General features: G+C 41.0%; 1 protein-coding gene across 2 annotated transcripts in view; it reads left to right on the top strand.

The window, feature by feature from the left end:
• Window positions 1-16,087, top strand: part of TMPRSS6 (transmembrane serine protease 6) — a 99,417-nt gene extending 83,330 nt beyond the window's left edge. For both annotated transcript variants that reach the window (XM_075183061.1, XM_075183060.1), the window contains 8 exons: window positions 1,893-2,035; window positions 2,160-2,258; window positions 2,407-2,517; window positions 4,595-4,711; window positions 6,586-6,754; window positions 12,163-12,437; window positions 12,816-12,952; window positions 14,176-16,087. In XM_075183061.1, coding sequence (XP_075039162.1) covers window positions 1,893-2,035; window positions 2,160-2,258; window positions 2,407-2,517; window positions 4,595-4,711; window positions 6,586-6,754; window positions 12,163-12,437; window positions 12,816-12,952; window positions 14,176-14,346 — 1,222 coding nt within the window. In that variant the 3' untranslated portion in view covers window positions 14,347-16,087. The remainder of the gene's footprint in view (window positions 1-1,892; window positions 2,036-2,159; window positions 2,259-2,406; window positions 2,518-4,594; window positions 4,712-6,585; window positions 6,755-12,162; window positions 12,438-12,815; window positions 12,953-14,175) is intronic.
• Window positions 16,088-21,176: the final 5,089 nt, after the last annotated feature.

Here is a 21,176-nt window from a genome sequence, read left to right as displayed (position 1 = left end):
CTGCCCCGTTGCCTCCCTGAAATCATAGGCTGCAGCCAGTGGCGGATCCAGGGGGGGGGGGGGGGGCGATCGGGGCGATCGCCCCCCCTAGCAGACACTTGCTGCCGACGGCTGCACAGTATGTGCAGGTCCGTCCAGCCGTGACAGGCAGGGACAGTGTTCTGCCCGGCTGCTCTGATTGTGTTTAAAACACAATCAGAGCAGCCGGGCAGCACACTGTCCCTGGCTGGACGGACCTGCACATACTGTGCAGCCGTCGGCAGCCTAAACTGTTAGAAAGGGGCGGGGCCTAAATCCCCCCCCCCCTAAATCGCCCCGGGTAGAGTAGTTTTCTAGATCCGCCCCTGGCTGCAGCAAGTGTCTTATGCAGATGAAGACGGAGCATGGCTGTGTTTACTGGCGTGTGTTCTGGTTCTGGGCATGCGCAGAGTGATTTTTTGCGTACGATCCGCTCAAAATCAGAAAATAAACGAAATAATAATGTGGGAAAGCCAGAACAAAGTACTTTTAATATAAACTACTCTCAATCTATTAAATCAATGTTTTCAGAAAGAATACGTGTGCAGCTCTAGGTGTTTCTGACCTCAAAAACCTGAATTTAGCAGGACCAAGTTTGTTTGAATGCAAAATACGCTGAGCTAGAAATGTCGGGGAACTTTTGATTTCAGAACACCTAGATTCACTTAGATGCTGGCATTTCAAATATTGGATCCAGCAAGAGCTAGGCATTTTTGTGTTCAGAAAACCTAGAACTGGTATGTTTGTGTTGAAAAAACCTGGGTTGGACAGTCAATATCTAGGTGCTTGAGTTGATCAGGAAAGATCCAGGTTCTTCTGCATGCATGCTATAAGTAGCGGTGAAGAGCCAAAATCAGTAAAGAGGGAAAACATTTAGTTGAGGAGGGGGGTGAAGTTGGGGTTCCCAGAGCAGCCCCGGCATAGTAATTTGCAGCCGTGCTTCTTTATGTACTGCTGCGATTTGCGGCGGTACATATTGAGCGTACCGCACTGGGGTCATAAATAGACCCCCAAGATTGAATTAAAAATGTGCACATGTGCATTTAAGAGTACTTCTATATTCAAAACGGGTTGGGTACGGGTGATCGATAGTGAATATTCCGACACCAAGGACTCCTCCAATTAAAAGCCAAATCTGTAAAAAAAACTATTTAAAGAGAAGCAGACTTACCTGCATACCGATGTTGGAGATGTCCGATCGGCGCAGGACGCTGACCTCAAGTGACTCCAACTACTGAGGTGTCCGTCAGTAGACTTTAACATCATTGCAACTTCTATCCCTTTTAATTTAAAGCGGCAGTGTCAAACTCCGCAGGTTAAGGGGGGTATTCAATTGTTCGGCTTGACGGCCGAAAAACTCGCGCTCTGAAACTATTACCGTTGATACGGTAATTACTCGCTGCGGGCTGAAATTCAGCGAGTAAATTACCGTATGAACGGTTTTTGAGCGCAATTTTACCATATTAACGGTAATAGTTTTAGAGCGCGAGTTTTTCGGCCGTCAAGCCGAACAATTGAATACCCCCCTAAGTGTTTAAACACTTAACCAGACATTGCTGCTTTAAATTAAAAGGGATAGAAGTCGCAATGACATTAAAGTGGAGTGACGGACACCTCAGTAGTCAGAGTCACTTCAGGTCAGCGTCCTGCCCCGATCGGACATCTCCAAAGCCGGTATGCAGGTAAGTTTACTTTTCTTGAAATCGTTTTTTTTACAGATTCGGCTTTTAATTGTCGTTATGGTGGTAATCGTAAAAACGATTCACAACAACTTGGTCCAGCAATATCATCTATTCAGCAGAAATGTTGCTGCAAGTAAAACTACAGCAGCTATACCGTTTTGTTTTTAACCTTCCTCTCATTGCTTCCTCCAGGATGTGTGGGTTACGGGTGCTTAGACCTTACACTGAGAGAATTGAAGGCATCTCAGATACCATCACTGCAACCTTTTCTTGTATCCGAGCACTGACTGGACCGGGGATACAAGCCTCCTACAGCCTCTACAATCGATCAGACCGTGAGTTGCATTAATGACCACTAAGTTATAATAATCACATACATGAACAATTTTTTAAGATACTGTTTCCTTTGTCACGGCCTCTACAAGTGTCCACAGTTTGTGTACCTGTATCTCTCTGCAGCCTGTCCCGGGGAGTTTCTATGCATACAAGATGGTATGTGCGTTCCATTATGTGACGGAGTTAAGGACTGCCGCAATGGGTTGGATGAGAGAAACTGTGGTGAGTAGAACTGCCCCAATTCATGCAGCACTTATTTGCAAACACTGTGTTTATGTTAACCAGAGTTATTTTACCCACAACTTGCACACTTTGTACATTAACATTATCATCTGTGTGTAATATATGACTTTTTATTTGTTTACTGTAGTGTGCCCTGCTGAGTTCCAGTGCCCTGGAGGCCAGTGCATTCCTGCCACACAGATCTGTGATGGTAAGAAGGACTGTGTAAACAGCACAGATGAGGAGCAGTGCCAAAAAGGTGACTTTTCTATTGTATTTCCTCTTCCTCTTAATACCACCTTTCATACATTTCAAACCTCATCTTAAAATATCACGTCCTCTTAGATCAGCCTCTGAGATCCACCTCTAACTCCCGCCTACTAGACTTCTCCCTCTCTGGCCTCTACTTACTTGTGATATTCTCTACCATGTCCGATCAGACTCTATCACAGCCTTGCAATCATTAAATGCTCTCTAAAATCCCACTCCTACCTATACTACTCTCACTAGCAGAGCCAGCATGATCACTAGGTGAACCTAGGAGGTTTCCTAGGGTGTCAATGGTTAGGGGTTGCCTAAAACACTGAATGAGTGACATGGGACACGTTACAAATTAGCAGCAATACTGATCATTTTTAGTCCTCCAGTCTCAGATATATTTAGAGATGCTCAGGCTCGGTTCCTCAAGAACCGAACACACCCAAATCTGAGGGTGCACGAGAGTACCAAGCCAGCTTGGCTCGGTACTCTCGTGCACCCTCGGAATCGAAAACAAGGCAAAACGTCATTGTTACATCATCGGATCTCGCGAGTTTTGAATTCCTTTTTAAAATCCAATATAGAGGGGGGTTGGGAGGGTGGGTGGAACCCCATTTTTTTCTTTTCTGCCACTGCTGTGTGTCAATGTGTCCTAGATGTGGTAGGAACTGCTGTGTGTTTGTGTCATTGCTCTGTTGCTTACCATCCAGCCAGGTCGCTGCAGTATTTGTCCAAAAGTGTATGTAAATAATATTGAGATCTGTGAGGTGGTCAAAATTGACTGCAAATTGCTTGAAATTAGTGTTATTGAGGTTAATAATAGTGTAGGAACAAAAAAAGAGCAAAAATATGTGATTTTAGCATATTTTAGAATTTTTCCTAAAAAATCCAAAACCAAAACCAAAACACATAAAGGAAGCTAACCGAGATCCAAAACCGGTTCACGGGGGTCAGTGAGCATCTCTAGTTTTATTATTGTTATTATAAATATTACTTATTATATATCTAGTTTATTTTTGTGGTTGGGATCAAATAATAAATACACACAATATAGAGACACTTGCCCCTTGTCTTTTTGCTATATGAAATACGTCAGTGTGCCTTCTGTAGTTTTAGGGCCAGCTGGAACTACCCCTAATAACCTTAGCACATTCATTTCACAATTTTTCATGTTATAACTTTATTTTCCTGCTTCATAATCTCATTTCAAACTGCGGTGTGTATCCTGCAATCCAATAACAGTTACATTACATTTTCTGTTTACCTTTCATGGAATAAACCAATGAATAATTCAAATACTATTATTTTCTAAAGTTTCAAGCATTAGTGTAATTGTAAGGTGCATTTGATGAGGGTCTGGTATTTAACATTCATTTGCTTCTCTGGGATATCTTGTTATAAAGTGGGCGGAGATAGAACAACCAATCAGATGAATGGAGTGTTCAGGGCAGCACAGAGTAAATCAGTAGATGGCTGGAGATAGCTTTGCTGATCTTCTGGGAGCCAGTGACCTGTCCAAATGTATGACTACTTTAGTGAGAATCGGGCTGCATGTGACAGGGGGGTGGTCTTGATTTGAGCAGAAGAATCGAGGCTGGAAGGAAGCCATAGACAGTGGAAGGGGCAAGGTCCGCCAATAGCGGACTGTAGCGATGTGTCTGTAAAACTGTGTAGTATCAAACACAGCTCTATATGAAACAAAGGTTCTACATCCAACCTTGTCCGGGGAAATAGTCACCTTGTTCGGGAAATGGTCTCTTGGTCACTTTGTCCTTGGCTTTCAAATGGGTGATAACTGATTAGATGGGGTCACATTTCCTTATTCTATAGGTGATATGGCTCTGATGACAATTTACAGAATGCGCTTAGTTAAGGCATAGTAAACACTGCACAGACTGACACAAGAATAAGCCCCAGAGATTTGAAGGGCAGTCATGCAGGGTTGGTGACCTGGCTCCAATGTACTTCCAGCCATTAAATTCTACCTGCTGTTTAAACACAATCACTCTGACTATGTTAGTGGGCTTGAGTTAAAAATGACACTTTAACATTTAGTTTTCTTTTGACTGCTCACATAGCTGTTCCCTGTGGTGCCTTCAACTATAAATGTGCAGATGGGAGCTGCGTGAAGAAGATAAACCCAGAATGTGACTCCATTACTGACTGTGCGGACGGCTCCGATGAAAAGAACTGCGGTGAGATCTGAACTAGATTCCCACCCTCCCAAATGATAAACCTCATTAGATGCAACAAAGATGGTATTGGAGAATGACACAATGACAGAACGCTGCTGAGGAGTGGCTGGATTGCTTATTGACAAGGGGACAAAAGGAGGGCTTGGAACGAGCTGAGAAGTAAGACAGAGGTGGGAATAGCTTGATAGGAAACTGTGGAGCTGAAAAATATAATAAAATAATTATTATACTGCCAAGAAAAAAACATACAGTACTATTGTATAGTGAGAAGGATGAAATATAGAACATTATGGTAAAAAAAAAAATAGGATTAGTAGATCAGAACAATAACAGAACAATATAATATAAAGCTATTTTATAAAATAGGCTCAATCTCACCTGAATTCCAATAGAGAAGTCACTATCCTGCTTTTCAATTGGACTTTATTTAAGAATATCATAAGATCAAAAGACTAAGGGACATATTTTTCAAAGTGATGTTTTCGTTGTCAGTAGGGTTTCGCCCTATATAGTAAGGGGATGCTGACAACGATAGCGCTGCTATCACTGGCGGTAACGTCTGCCAGCAATAGATTCACTGGGTTTTGCCGGTGATAGCTTCCCCATGCTTTGCCTGATTAACAAGCATTGATGTGGAATACGTACTTGTACTGTTATCGTCATAGCAGAATAACGATAATAGAAAAAAAATCACTGAAAAAATGCTTTATTATTTGAATAAAGCATTTTTTCAATGATGAAAAGTGTTTTAATTTTTTTCCAAAAATATTTTTAATCCATCTTTAACTATATTTTTATTTATTCATTTTTTTAACAAGTGGAACTGAAAGCCCAATCTGGGTGAACCGGTCTCTCATGTGTGTGGCCGGTGAAGCAGTAATTTCACCAGTTTCATGGCCATGAACATGTTCACGGTACAAACGCCATTGGACCCTGATTCCAATTTGTGCAAAAATGTTTTCAGTTCGCTGAAGGCATTTGAAGTTTGCGATAAAATTGATGTTTTTAAATATTTTCATCTTTAAGCACTATTTACATAAAAAAAATATTTTAACGTTTTTTTAAATTCAAACTGTAAACTCTACTGTGTCTTAAATTTGCCGTTCGCATTTGAGACTCGCAATTAAAAGCCCTTAGAGTATCAACATATGTTAAAATGTGCTTGAGCCGGACTGGACATGATGATGATGATGATGATGAGGAGGAGGATAATGACAATAGCTATTCTATCCACTTCTGACTTGCTTCTTGTATAGTGACCTCTCCAGGTGATAGTACTTAATTAATTAGCGGTGATACTATATTATATGATGCCATTGCTGTTTATTTAATTGTCATTTCCATTTGGACTAGTGTAGGAAAGATTTACATTGGATTTTTAAAGCAGTAAACAATAAATGTGAGTTTTGCATTACATTTTATATAGAAAATTTGACTTTCACATTTATTAGTAACATTAACAAATATTAACACTATTTTCTCTTGTGTAGGGTAATGGAACTTTAACATTTACTACTAACACTGTCAAGCTGAATGCTTATATTTAGCATAGGTAGAGACACTTGTACGCCCAATCTATGCCTTTCTTAAATATTGCTGTTTTTTTAATTGGATTCATCTTAAGGTCTGTCTCACTCAACATACACATGTAACTAGACTTTATTATACATCCTTTTCTGTGTATTTATGCTAATTTATATCCAAAAGTCTTTCTGAGTGTGGAACACACAAAAGGGCTCAAAACTTAAGGTATAAATGTGCAACAACAGAGTGTTCAAATATTAGATGGTGACAGACAGACAGTGTTAGAGATGAGAGATGACAACTTCATTCATTTGTCCAATGGGAAGTTCACCTCCTTATTCCCCCCACAGGCTGTGGTGTGCAAGCCCTTGAAAGTCGTCTTGCTGGAGGAACTCAGGCACAAGAGGGGGAGTGGCCGTGGCAGGCCAGTCTACAGGTGCGGGGGTCACATATTTGTGGAGGCACTTTAGTGGCAGATAGGTGGATCCTGACTGCAGCACACTGCTTTACTCCAGAAAGGTAATACAAGTGGTGAAGAGAGTAAAATACTCTTTTGCTTATTTAAGACATTATTTCTGCATGCGAAAATGGTGGACAATCAAGTTGGGGTGCAGACATTACCAGGTTCTAGAAATGAGAGGTTTGGATTCGGAGAAATCCGACAGATCAGAGATTTGTGGATCCGAGTATAAACAAATCACAACTCAATTTTTCGTGCCAAAATCGTCTCTGAAAAAGAGATAAAACATCATTCCCAGGGAAGCAAAAATTAAAAATCTTAAGTTTTGGATTGATATCTTACATATATATATATATATATATATATATATATGCTCATCTGTCATTTTAGAACAGACAGCGTGTAGGGCGGAAGGGGGCTTGCAGGTTGTGCTCCTAATATAGCATTAGACAGGGTGAAATGGGGAATTTTACTGATAGCTGTGATTATTTTTAATGCAGTTTATCTTTGTAGCGATCAGTCAGCTAGAATAATATATAATGTACTATATACTGTATATTATATGAACATCTTTCTGAACTAGTATTTCTATTTAGTGGGGCATTATTCGGAACTAGTATAGTTTTTTTAATTCTATTTAGTGGAGTATAATAGGCTGCTGTTGCTGTAGGACTGAGCAGCACACCCCAAAAAAGTATTAGATTTATTTCATTTAAAATCCAAAGTTTTTCTAGTGAAAGAACCAATCTTGTGAGGGTCAGTTTTAGTGGCATCTTTATGAAGCAGGCAAGGATCGGATTTAACTGTGAGCTGCATCCACCAAAAAAAATATTATTTATTTTAAAATCTTTTCGCTTTTCTAGTCAAAGTAATTTTATATTTGGTGAGAGAAAATCTGAGCGGACTCTTTATTATGTGTGCAAAAAATGGTTGTTGTGTTGTGAGTGGGAGCAGCAGTGTAGCAGGACCTCCCCAAAAACAATATTTATCTTTCTTCTATAATCTAAACTTTTTTCTCTTTTTCAAAGTAATTTTGTTAGGAGTAGTCAGTGACACCTTTATTAAGTGTGCAAAAAACAGAGTGTTGTGGTTGAATGTGAGCAGCGGCCACCCCCCCCCCCCCCAAAAAAAAAAAAAAACAATATAATTCTTTCTTCTAAAATCTAAAGTGTTTTTGCTGTTATACTTGTAGCAAATTTTGTCAAGGCAATTAAGTGGGCAAAAAACAGGGTGTTCAGCAGGGTGTTCTTTTTTCAAACTCTGAGCAGCACAACCCCTCCAAAAAATATAAAATTTGTTTGTTAAGACATGAGAAATGATTATTAAACTGCCATGTATTTTTGCCACTACTCTGTCACTAATTTTATCCAGCCAGCTCGCTGCAAACTTTGGCCAAAATTGGTGAAAATGTGGAAAGTTGTGAAGAGATCATTAGAAAATAGACTGGAAATGACTGGAAATTAATGTTAATGTTATAAATAGTAATATAGGAGCAACAGCTCAAAAACAGATCAAAATCACATCATTTTACCTATTTTTCTCAATTTTTTATTAAATCCAGAAGCAAAACCACATCCAAAACCAAAACATGGGATCAGTGCACATCTCTACCAGGTACTGTTCCTGGCAAGGTGCAAAATTGAAAAAATGGAATGTTGGAAGGCCTACTCATATGTAGTTTCCATTTCCCAATATATAGTACAAAGTTGCATTAAACCCTGGGGATTGAATAAGGTATAGGCAGGTTAGAGATGTCTGGCTCATAGTGTACACTAGAGATTAAGCTGTGCCCCTGTATTAAATTATAAAAATGTTTCACTTTTGAAACTGATTTATATGTAAGGAGGTGCACCTAAGGTTAGTGCTTTGAAGCTGGAAAGGAAAACCTTGTGCAAAATGCCACCTCTCCCCACTTTCTCCAAGGACTAGTTTGCAATTTAGCCCCATTCTCTGATGTCTAATGTAAAATGCTGAGCTCCCTGCCTTGTGTCTTACACAATACAGAGTTCATAGCCCTATGTATAATATACAATACAGAGCCAATTATTTGGTGGCAATGTGTACAACAGAGCCAATTCCCTGGTGACCCAGTGTACAAAAAGCACATTCCCTGTTAGACCATTTAACAAAAGGCTCATTCCTTGGTGGCCCAATATACAACATAGCCCATTCCCTGGTAAACCTAGTGTACAGCAGAGTATGCTCACTAGTGACCAGAAGACAATAAATCCATTTCCTGAGTTACCAATATAAAATACTGTATAGGTCACTCCTTGATCAGAGGCGAACGCAGGATTTAGAAGGGGGGGTTTCTGCCCCCCCCCGGGAAAAAAAATAATAGAGCGAGAGAGAGCTGCTGCGCATCTCCTCTGAGCAGCTCCATTTCAGCGAGTCTGAATTCTACAGCAGCCGCGGCGCTGTCAAGAAGCATTCGCGGCAGTGCTGTATTATACTACAATACAGCACTGCCGCGGACGCTTCTTTGACAGCGCCGCGGCTGCTGTGGAGTACCATTGGTTCCCGGAGGGGAGGGGTTTCTGGGGAACCCCCTGCGTGCGCCACTGTTGATAGCCAGTGTACAGTAGAACAGGTATCCTTTATTTGGTTGGAATCCTCAGCCAACAGAAAGGCCTGCATTTCAGAGTACTTCCGCTGGGTCATTGAACCAGTCTACTGGCTGATAAGCAACGTTATCTCCTCTTCTCTGAACTCAAGCAGCCAATTGGAGTTCAGTGGAGGGTAGAGAACATAACACTATCAGCCAATAAGACAGGCTGCTAGAAACTAGTTCACTGTCCTGCAACTAATCTCTGCTGCCAGAGACTAAAAAAGAGCTGTTATAAGCTAATATAGCCAAGGCTCAGCTAGCCGAAGCTTTATGATCTGGTGGGAGATCTTGCAGTAATGTAGAGGTGTATTTGGTAGTTGGTGGAGGTCCCCCAAGAGTTAAGTAGAGTGTCAGCTTTGGCAAGCTTGCATACAGCTTTGGGACCATTGAGGGTAGGAGATTTAGTAGAGTGGGATATGTCCACAGCAGCATCTTCTTAAGTATGAAAGTCACCAGGTACAAGCAAATAATCTTGTCTGTATGTATCCAAATAAAAAAATCTTTGTAAAATTTAGAGATTCTAGTAATTCATGTATAAACTAATGCTAGTCTTTCTGGGATGGAAGCAAATCAAATTTCATCCTCTGTGCACATAGCCACTTCTCTGTGTTTGGTGGAATTTGTAGCTAGTTACTGTTGAGACTCTTGGGCATGCCAATATTTATGCTCATTTTCTTGGGTGTAGTGAGTCTCCTATAAAAACACTATATTGGCTTGAGTTTTGCTTATTCTTGGCAAGCAAACTTTCATTTGGCTAGGCTATTAAGACTCGTGAAATAAATATTTACCATACATTTAACATGTACTGGGTAGGTAAATAGTAAAGGGGCACTGGATGGCACAGAAGGCCAGAATAGGCCAGAATAGTTTGAGGACTAAATTGTATGATGCATCCTTAATTTATATAAAGGAGGGGAAGTTTTAGGAATAGTGAGACAGTGAAAGGAGACAACGACAATAGTAATAAGAGGGAGAAAGAGGAGGAAGAAAAGCAGCAAGGGAAGGAAGGGGGAAGAACAGGGACATGTACAGGGAGAAATGACAAGAGAGCAAGTAGAAGGGGGAAAAGAAGCAATGGGTAGATCTGAGATCAAGATAAATGAACAAATATCTGGTGTACATTTCAATACACTCTATACAAATAAAAAATGGTCACCTAACAGATGAGTGCATGATCATCATCATCACTGTTTAGCATGCATGCATTTCACTTGATGAAGACAAAACTGAAGGGAAAATGCCCCAAGAGCAAGCAGGAACTGAAGACATTTGCAGTAGAGGCCTGGCAGAGCATCACCAGGATGAAACCCAGCGTCTGGTGATGTCTATGCTTTCCAGACTTCAGGCTGTAATTGACTGCAAAGGATTTGCAACAAAGTATTAAAAAGTGAAAGTTTGATGTAGGATTGTTTAGTTTGTCCCATTACTTTTGGTCCCTTAAAAAGTGGGAGGCACATATAGAAACTATTGTAATTCCTACACTGTTCACCTGATTTGGATGTAAATACCCTCAAATTAAAGCTGAAAGTCTGCAGTTAAAGCACATCTTGTTAGTTTCATTTCAAATCCATTGTGGTGGTGTATAGAGCCCATAATATGAGAATTGTGTCGATGTCCCAATATTTATGGACTTGACTGTACGTCTTTTACAGTTTACATATGTTAAATTTCTGATGAGAAAGAGGAAAGTGGAAAGGGGAAGAGAAACAGGAGCAGGTGGGGAGATAATTAGAGAATGTAATGAGAGCTGCATCTTTTGAATACATATATGACAGACAAAGATGCAGAATGTATCACTAACAACAAAAACAAAGCTGTAGAAATAGAGGTAGTCCAGGTTATGCCCTGAACAAAAACACACAAACATGTTAGAACATAAGTCTGTAGTGAGTGCTATTGTCTTTCCAGGAAAAGGAGTCATTAAGTTGTGATGCTTAAATAAAGACTGGTTTGATGTAGGAATCATCCCCAGGATTAGGTAGAGTTAGTTAGGGCTGGTAGACTTCAGGCAAAGGTGTTCTAACGGTCCACCACAATGAAGCAGGAGTTTGAGGACTACTGGTGTCAGAAGGTACAGTAGAAGTACTTCAGCCCATTACTCTGAGTCAGCCAGAAAGGAAACACCCAGTGATCCTGGACACTGTTTACGTTGGTGGTTGATAAGCGGTTACAATGCCTACAGTTATGCTATGGTGGAAGGAGCAAGATCCAGATAGAATTGACAGCTTCTACCTAACTTGATCTGGTTGGGTGAAGAGCTAGTAAGAGTGTTTCTTTACCTTGGTGGTGGAAATGCATAATGGTGGACATGTACAACCCCATCCCTCAGGGGTTGCTATCTTTTTGGAGGGTTTGCAGGACGCTATGCTCCAGCGCAAGCTCAAAGACCAAGACAGGCAAATTTAGGATGGAACAAAAGACTTCCTTGATTGTTTGATTGCGAGCTGTTCATGTCATAGATTACAGATATTTGTAAAGATCCTCTACTATGGGGCAACATGACTACTAAGTGGTTAGCACCATTGCCTCACATCACTGGGGTCATGAGTTCTATTCCTGAACATGGCCTTATCTGTGTGGAGTTTGTATGTTCTCTCCATGTTTGCGTGTCTTTCCTCTAGGTGCTCCGGTTTGCTCCTACACTCCAAATACATACTTGTAGGTTAATAGGCTGCTAACAAAAATTAACACTAGTGTGTGCGTGTGTGTGTGTGTGTGTGTGTGTGTGTGTTAGGGAATTTAGACTGTAAGCTTTAATGGGGAAGGGACTGATGTAAATGACAAATAATCTCTGCACAGCACTACAGAATGCCTTTATTTTAATACTCTCCACCTGTTTCCATTGTCTCCACATTGCAGCCTCTCTACTCCTGAGGTCTGGACAGTGATCCTTGGGAAGGTACAGCTAAGTCGAAGTAGTCAGAAGGAGATGGCCTTTAAAGTCACACAGTTAATTCTCCACCCATACCATGATGAGGATTCCCATGACTATGATGTAGCACTTGTTCAAGTGGACCATCCTGTCCCGCTCACTTCTCAACATGTGCAACCTATCTGTCTACCTGCCAGCACCCACCATTTCCCCACTGGTTCCATGTGTTGGGTGACAGGCTGGGGGGCAGTGAGAGAGGATGGTAAGTGCCCCCAAGCTGTCCCTACGATGGCAAATAAAACCAAAGTAACCTGTCTTGCAATTGTGCCAGACAAAATATACTTACCTTGTGCTCTTAGCAATAATAGAACACAGAGTTGGAGACCACTGTACCTGGTAAGTCTACATCAGTCTACATAGAGATCACCTATATACCCAAAATACCATTCAAATTAATGTTGATGGTAAACCTGTTTTGTGTGATGGCCTATGACTTACGTGTATTTTATGGTAACCAGGCTCTCAGATCTTAGCAGAGATTTGTATTTTGATAGTTATTTTGGGGAAACAATGTGTACAGTTTTCAAATCATTACAGCAACTATCTGCACTTTTATAATAATCTGAATTGTGACTTTTAGGACCCACCAGTGACATTCTCCAGAAGATTGATGTTAAGTTAATTGCTGATGAAACCTGCTCTGAACTTTACCACTATCAAATTTCTCCAAGAATGTTCTGCGCGGGTTATCCCGATGGATCTAAAGATGCATGCCAGGTTAGTATTATTTAACATGGGCATACGCCTTATTTAAGGCTTTTTACAGTAATCCTTTATTGCTATTCCCTGTTCCCAAGCCCCCCAAATTTCTATTATATTTCAACATAGCACCTAGTCCTTGAATATGTATCCATAGTAGTCATGCCATCCACACTACCGCTTGGGTTTCCCAGAAGTTTTGCAGCTGGAAATCTTTAACTCAAAAGATTGATTTGCTACAATTCAGCCTTATTACACATGTAAATTAGTAGGATTAGGGAGAAAAGACACTTATAAATGTTTTACAGCACTTTGCACCCAACAGGAAACAAGGGAAGTATATATAGAACAAGATGTGCTCTTTGTTATGAGTCGCGACTCCCCGATGGGCCGCCGCGGCTCACTTGCGGGCGTCCCGGCCGTCTCCATGACGACCAGGACGTCACTTCCGCCATCTACGTCCCGGTTGCCTGGGCAACAACCGTGACGCTCAGCCTCCCCTGCCGCAGCGCCCAGCCAGCGGTCCTACAGCCGGGCGCATGCGCGCAGAAAAATATAACATTTTGACTAGTGTCGTTAGTGTAGCCAGTCAGTCTACACTTGGAATGTGTTTAGATATATAGGAACAGGGTATGATTATCAGTTTATGTGGTCCACAGTCTACATTACTATTACTGGTGATTAGTGCAGCAGGGAGGGGTCTCGCTGGCACTCTGCTCCTATTGGTTCCTCTCACTACTTAAGGCAATGAGGACAGAGCCTCACTGCCAGTTATAGCTCCCAGTGTAGCTAGGCTCCCTGTTCCCTGTTTTCTGCACCTGTGCTGTATTCTAGTTCTGATTTCCCGTGTATGACCCCTGGCTTGTTTCTGGACCCTGTTGTATTGCCTGTGACCTCTGACCTCGGCTTGTTCTCTGGATACGTTGTCTGATGCCGGCCCTCGACCCCTGCCTGGATTTCACTCTTCTGTTTGCTTTTACACTCTATTCCTGGGTTCTCCCCAGTCAGTGCACATCTCACGACCCTCTGTTTGTCTGCAGTCAAGTCTGTCCCCACCACTAGGGGCTCCAGTGAACACCAGACTTTCAGAGCAGACTCCGGGTTTTGATGTACTGGCTGGAGGGGTTCCTTACATTCTTTAGCTGTACAAACATATGTTTATCAGTAATTAAGAACTTAATAAATATTATTGTGATTACAACAAAATGCTATGATACCAATACTGATTTATTTTATTTCAGGGAGACTCTGGTAGTCCTCTTGTATGCAAAGAACCAGGAGGGCACTGGTTCCAAGCAGGACTGGTGAGTTGGGGAGCTGGATGTGCCATTCCCAAATATTACGGAGTATACAGTCGTATTACAAGACTTGTTGGTTGGATCCACAATGTCACAGCCCAAGAAAACAAATAATACACCGATACAATCAACATTAATTTGGTACTACAAACACCCAATCAAAAAGGAGGGAGACCATTACAAAAACCACCTTACAATGAAGACCATCAAAGTTGAGAAATAAAAAAAAAACAGAATTATAAAGGAATAAAAATTTACATTAGTAGTAGAAAACTTCCACCCAAGTTTTAGAATAAGGTTGTCTAAACGTAAAATAATATTAAGTTTCTCTAGCACTGCAGGAAATGCAAAAATTAGATAATTAAAACACAAAACATGTGTCACAATTGATTGCGCTCATATGCAGATATATGTATCAACATTTTTTATTTAAGAATGTGCTAGTAAAATGTCCTATCATTGCAAAAAAGTGTAAATGTTTTCAATGTAATAATACAGTAACATATATTAAGATATAATGTAACTGCTGTAGTTTTTTTGTTAAAATAGAGGCAGTCATTTTGTGAGCTGAACCAATTTTTATGAAAATGTAGTTCATGATGTCACTAAGAGCAAGTGACATCATAGATATACAAAGGGGTTTCCCAAATTGTCTGCCAGCATCCAGATGACAGGTGCACCTTGAATAGTTCAAGACAACTAAATATTTGACAAATGTGTTAAGATGGACAGTGTGTCTTCTTCTAAATTACTATAAAAGGGGTACACCTTGAATTGAGTAGCTTGGTGGAAATAGATGCTTTATAAAGTTATTTGCTTGACACACCTACCAAATTCTATGCTGTTCTACTGCTACCTGTTGATAATTTTAGTTTCCCAAAGGAAAAGGTAAATAAGTTGGAAGTCCCCACTTAGATAAACAGATTCACATACATATACAGATAGGATTCTCTGGAGAATAACTTATGATCATGTGTCATACTGAACATCATTAATTTGCCCCTGTTATCATATAAAGGGCCCTTTACAAACTTAAACAAGTTCTGACCCGCACATGTCTGTATGCGCCCGCCTGCTTGATCACTTAGCGCTTAGGTTCTCAAATCAAGTCCTCAAGAGCTACAACAGGTCATGTTTACAGGATTTACAATCTGTAGGTGGGATACTTACTGTCCTGTAAAAATAGGTTAACTCACCAGTGCATGATTAACCAAAGTCGGAAAACATGAACTGTTGGTAGCTCTTGAGTACTGAGTTTGAGCATGTCAGACTTGGCATATTTCAAGATACACACCTGATTATCCATCTGGGGCTGACTTTGTGAGTTTGCTGATCCAGACAATGCACATGGTGTCAACAGAGTGAAACGTTACTTCCGAATCCAACCTACTAAAAACTTTAGGACCACCCCTTTATTCATTTAAACATTTCACCTTTTCTTCTAATATACTGCTCAATATAGTTTCATTTGGTATTAAGTCGCATGTGCTTTCCTGCACAAGTGAAACTGCAAGGTACAAAATACATCCCACTAGAAGTTCATAAACAGTCCTTAATTTCCAGCTGGCTGGCAAGTTTTAGCCCTGGAGTAATGAGACTCGATTCAGCAGCCTATTAGGAACATTTTAAATAAAAAAACGCAGGTAACCCAGTGACCCAGCCCAAGGTAACCCACTATGGATGCGGCCCGGGGGACAGATGCCCCCTGTCCCCCTGCCCAGTCAGCCCCTGGGCTCCTCCAAGTTGGTGGAAAAGTTAGGTATTTCTGTGTGGAGAAAAAAACTGCAAAATAAGGAACTTCCTCATGGAAAACAAACCCATTATTTCAATAAAATGATCTTATTCTACAATACAACATCTTGTTTTTTTATGTTGGTGCTCATGTGCCTAATCTGTACTCAGAAAGGAACGCCCAGATCTGCTGAACTCCTCCCATTGGATAGTGCAAATGTTTGCATCTCTGCCATCATTGCCCTTAAATACATGGGTGCATTTGCATGTGACATCACAAAAGAGAACTTGCACTTTGGAATTGCACATTTGTAAATGTCTTGTAATTAGGTCCCCATGAAAATTGCAACTATAACAATGTTTTAATAATAACCCAGGTTACCAACCACTAACCAAACTGTCAGAAAATTTTACAATATTTCCCATAAGTAAGAAAATAATGTAAATATTAGTTAAAATCTGACATCCTCCTGGCACTTCTAAATTACTCATAGGCACCTTTGTAATGGCTCTTGATAATGCTACTGCTGTCAGTTTTATGAAATGCGGGTATAATGTAGAAATGCGTCAGTCAAAAAAAGGCTGGTTGTCGGTACATTTTTAACTTCAATAGTATTTTTATTAGTTTGAAAAATTTAAGGGGTACAGAAAGTAAAGAAGGGGGTGGAAGGGAAGTACAAAAAAAAGAAAGGGGGGGTACATAGTGGGGAGAAACACAACAACTAAAAAATACCTTATCTGTAATACACTCCATATGAATAGTCAAAAACCTTATAAGTCACTTATTCACAAACAGAACAGGGAAGAAGGGAGTACCCATGATTCCACCACTTGAAGGGAGCTATGGAGACCCCTGAGGAGATTCATTAAGCGAGGATGAATGGAGAGGCGGAAAAGAGTTAGGTTGAGCCGAGGGCACTCCTTCACCTTCTGTAATATACTTGTGCCAGCTAAACCATCTCATTAATGGGGATGAAGGAGAAGTAGTGTACAGCATACCTACAGTCTCCATTTCAAAGCTATATTGTACTTTGGCCACTACCTTCTATATCGAAGGTAGGATTGGGGATTTCCATCTTTGTGCTATAGAAGCCCTTGCGGAAAATCAAAATATGACAAAACACATATTTTGCATGAAGTACAAATTGCGGAGGAAAAATATGCTGTAATACGACTTCAGGGGCAGGAATAAGAGTCTGGGCAGTAACTATATTAGCTAGCTTAAAGACTTGTTCCCAAAACGACTGTATGAGAGTACAATTCCAGAAGACATGCATTACGTCCCCTGGAATACCACACTGTCTCCAACAGAATTTCAACTGAGCAGGCCACATTTTACGGAGTCGGGTCGGGGTGAGGTTCGACTTTTAATGACTGCTAGAATCTCAGCTCGGGACCAAGGGGCAGAGAGGTTGTCTACAATCTCTGGATCAATTGTGGGAAGGTGCAAGCTACTTAAAAAACCATCTATGTCCACAGACTTGGTTGGTGTAAAGTACAATCGTCCTTCAAATTATAAAGTTTGGCATAGTATTGTGCAAACATGTTGGCTATGTCCCTAGGGTTAGAAACTTCCCTTGTTGTGTCATCTATGAAATGTTTGATTCTAAGTTGAGCGCGTTGGGCCCTAAATTTTTTGAGCCAAAAGCTTCCCCGTCTCTTTCCTGCAACATAAATTTTTTGACAAAGTCTTGTCAATTCTAGTTGAGTTTTGGACATTAGCAATTTCTGGAGCTGACCTTTAACCTGCATAAGCTCTTTTCTCAATTCCGTAGAAGGACGATCATTATTTTGAGATTGTAACGTTTGCAGCTTTGCTTCTAACTTGTTTTGAAAATGAGCGTTGTCTCTTTTCAACCTAGACCCGGTCTGGATCGCTATACCCCTTAGAACTGCTTTCAATGAGCACCAAAAATTAAAAATATCTGTGTCATCTGGGGAATTAGATTGACAGTATTGCTCTGTGGCATTTTTCAAATCCAATTTAGCTTCTAACAGGGTCAGAAGCTTTGCCGGCATGCGCCATGGCCTAGGGGGTACATAAGTTTTATCGCTCTGCCACGACCAGAGTACTGGGGCATGGTCAGACCATGTCATTGGGGAGGTTTTAATCGATTTAGTAGCCTGAAGTGTCCACTTGTCGGTAATAATGAGATCTATGGAGGAATATGAATTATGGATGGGAGAAAAATATGTGTAGTCCCTACCATTGGGATCTGAGGTGTGCCACACATCATAGAGATCATATTCTGCCATTAGTTTAGTAAAAGCTAAAGAGGGGCACGAAATATTCACAGGAATAGAGGAAGCCAAAGAAGGGCATGACCTATGTAGTTTCGGGTCTGCAACTATATTAAAGTCCCCCATCACAATGAGCCCACCCTCTCTATGTTTCTCAATTTCCTGAAAAGCACCTTTCAGAAAGGGGATCTGCCTGGAGTTTGGAGCGTACAATGAGATTAGGGCGACTGGTTTATATTCTAGTAACCCAATCAAAATCAAATATCTACTCGCCATGTCTGCTATAGTAGTTTTATGTGTAAAGGCAACTCTATTACTAAATAGTATAGCCACACCATTGCGTTTAAGAGGACCATTGGCAGTAAAGCAAGTCGGATATTGTTTATCTCGTAGGGTAGGGGGGGAGCTGCAGCCATAAAGTGTGTTTTCTTTAGTGCTACTACATCAGCTTTAAGTTTATGGAGTGATGTTAGGGCTAGTCTCCGTTTATTTGGGGAGTTTAAACCCCTAGCGTTTTGAGTAAGAAAATTAATCTATAATCTTTTTTAATCTATAATAATAACTCTAGTTATAGGAACACACACCTGGCTGTTACTTGTTAACCCATGGGTCATCTCGAAAAGCGGCCAACTAAAGTAGGAACTGGGAGAGTGAAAATATAGAGGATTGTTTGTGTGTATTAAGGTGTTCCATGGACAGGAAATCAGAGAGATAGGAGGAGAGATGGGAAAGGGAAAGAACAGTAAGAAGAAAGAAACTGAAATAATCCAAAACATTGGGTTAGAGTATTTTCTGGTAGGGAAGGGGAAAAAAACAGCAAAATGAGTAACTAGGGGTGGTCTGGGCCTCTACAGGATCCCCCGGCCCACACCCATCCACCAACCCATATAAGAACAAACATGAGCTATTCAGAAAGCTCAGCCATATTAAGTATACATAGTGTTTTTTCAATTATGTTTGCATAAACCATTCTAACAGTGAAGATTTGGCACATTATATAGATTGTACCCTAACCATCAAACGACAATGAACAACAAGAATTTCTATCCAGTGGACTATCTTTCATTCAAACGTGAAGACCTTTGTCTTTCCGCATTCTCCACGGCACCTACAGAAAAATGAGAGCCAGGAAAAAGAGACCAACAAAAGGAAAATAACCATTACTTCCGCTAAAAACTGGCCTAGTCCAGATAACTCCCTGCAAAACAGCAGTCTAAAGTCTATGCTGGTGCCTGTAGAACTAATGTCCCGTAACCTGCAACAGTATAAATGTAGGTATACTGTCCTGATGCCAGGAGGTACCGAATCTCCTGTCTCTGCTTATTTTGACCAATCTTGACCCAGACGTAGTCTACAGGATGAAGTCGTTTCAGCTACCGGGACATCCCAGGATTTCAATAAAGTCTCCCCATCTGTTACTGAAGAAATGACATGTGTGACATTGTTCCACCTGAAAAGTAGCTTAACAGGGAATCCCCATCTATACACAATGTCCTGATCTCTCAGAGCTTTAGTTATGGCATTGAAAGATCTACATTTAGTTATCGTGGCGTAGGAAAAGTCTTGATATATCTGCAGTTTCTGTAGGAGTTCAGCATTGATCTCTAATCTGGCTGCTCTCAGTATAAGCTCCTTAACCTGAAATAAGTGGATCCTCATAAGAGTATCTTTAGGCACGCTGTCAGGTGCCGATCTAGGCTTAGGGAGCCTGTGGATGAGATCTTTCATCAGGTCTTCTTCAGTCGCTTCAGGTAATAATTTGCGAAGAACTCAGTAACATAATTGAGCAGTTCAGGAGGAGTGACTGAGTCTGGGATACCTCTAATCCTGATATTGTAACGTCTAGATCTGTCTTCCGTATCTGCAAATTTATCATGATATGTGCGTACTTCTTCTTGTAACTTTTCATGCTCTGTTATGAGATCGTTGTGTGAGGCCACCAACTCTTCCATTTTTTTCTCAATGTGGCTAGTGTGCCCGCCCAATTCAGTAACTTCACGATGGATTTCCTTTATAGATGATCTCAGTTCTGACAGTATTTCAGATTTAAAGACAGAGAGCATATTCTGCATCGATTTAATCATGAGAAGGCCATCTGGGTCTAAATTATCAGTGAATTCTTTATTGGTGGTGTCTTTATGTTTACTCACTGAGTAGTTGGAGCACTGGTGGAGGGCCTGTCTTTAGATACTTCCGACTTCTTAGGCACACCAGTGCGAGGTGTGGTGTTCTGTGGCTTAAAAAATTGGACTGGTGACGCAGATGTAGTAGCCTTTATTTTTTTAGGAGCCATGTCAAGACTGAGCGGGACAATATCAAGAGATGAAACAAACCAGATTATCCAGAATAGAGGTATAATGCTATATATTGCTAGAATAGGTCAAATGCTTATGACTGACATTTTAGTAGGTTGAATAGGAAGTCGGGGCGACATGGGCAGAGGGGCCCGACATGCTCACTCCATATGCCTGCTTAGTGCAGCTATGTATCAGTTAGGTACTTTACTTGTAGATGCAGGAGTATAGCAAATGTAAAAACGTGTTATGATTACCAGGTGATGGCACAGCCTCGGCTACAGAATACAGGTATTTTTCAGCACAATATGTTCCCGTTGAAAAGTAGCTCAGGACACAAAACTTTCAACAAATTTCACTAAGAGCTGGGCTGCCCAGTCAACAGTGTGACATGCTCTGCAAGGGGCCCTTATGACCTTTACACTACTAGAGCGGCTGTGTGTCACTGCAGGGTTCCGTGCCCGGGGAGTCTATGCAACCCTGACGTCCGGCTAGCAAATCAGAAAATTTAAGCTGTGGCTCAGCAGTGGGGAAAGTAGAGCTAGTGAGAAGTGTGGCAGCCCCTGGGTTACAGCCCAAAATCTCCACAGAGATCGCCACGGGTGTCCCACACAGACTCGCTGACCGGAAGTTGGGTTGCCCGAACCGGAAGTTCACCGTATCGTATGTCTGTGCCAC

This window comes from Mixophyes fleayi, chromosome 8 (assembly GCF_038048845.1).
Source record: "Mixophyes fleayi isolate aMixFle1 chromosome 8, aMixFle1.hap1, whole genome shotgun sequence".
In the NCBI taxonomy this organism is placed as follows: domain Eukaryota; kingdom Metazoa; phylum Chordata; class Amphibia; order Anura; family Limnodynastidae; genus Mixophyes; species Mixophyes fleayi.
Note: the sequence above shows the minus strand (reverse complement) of the source record. Positions and strands in the feature narration are given on the sequence as shown.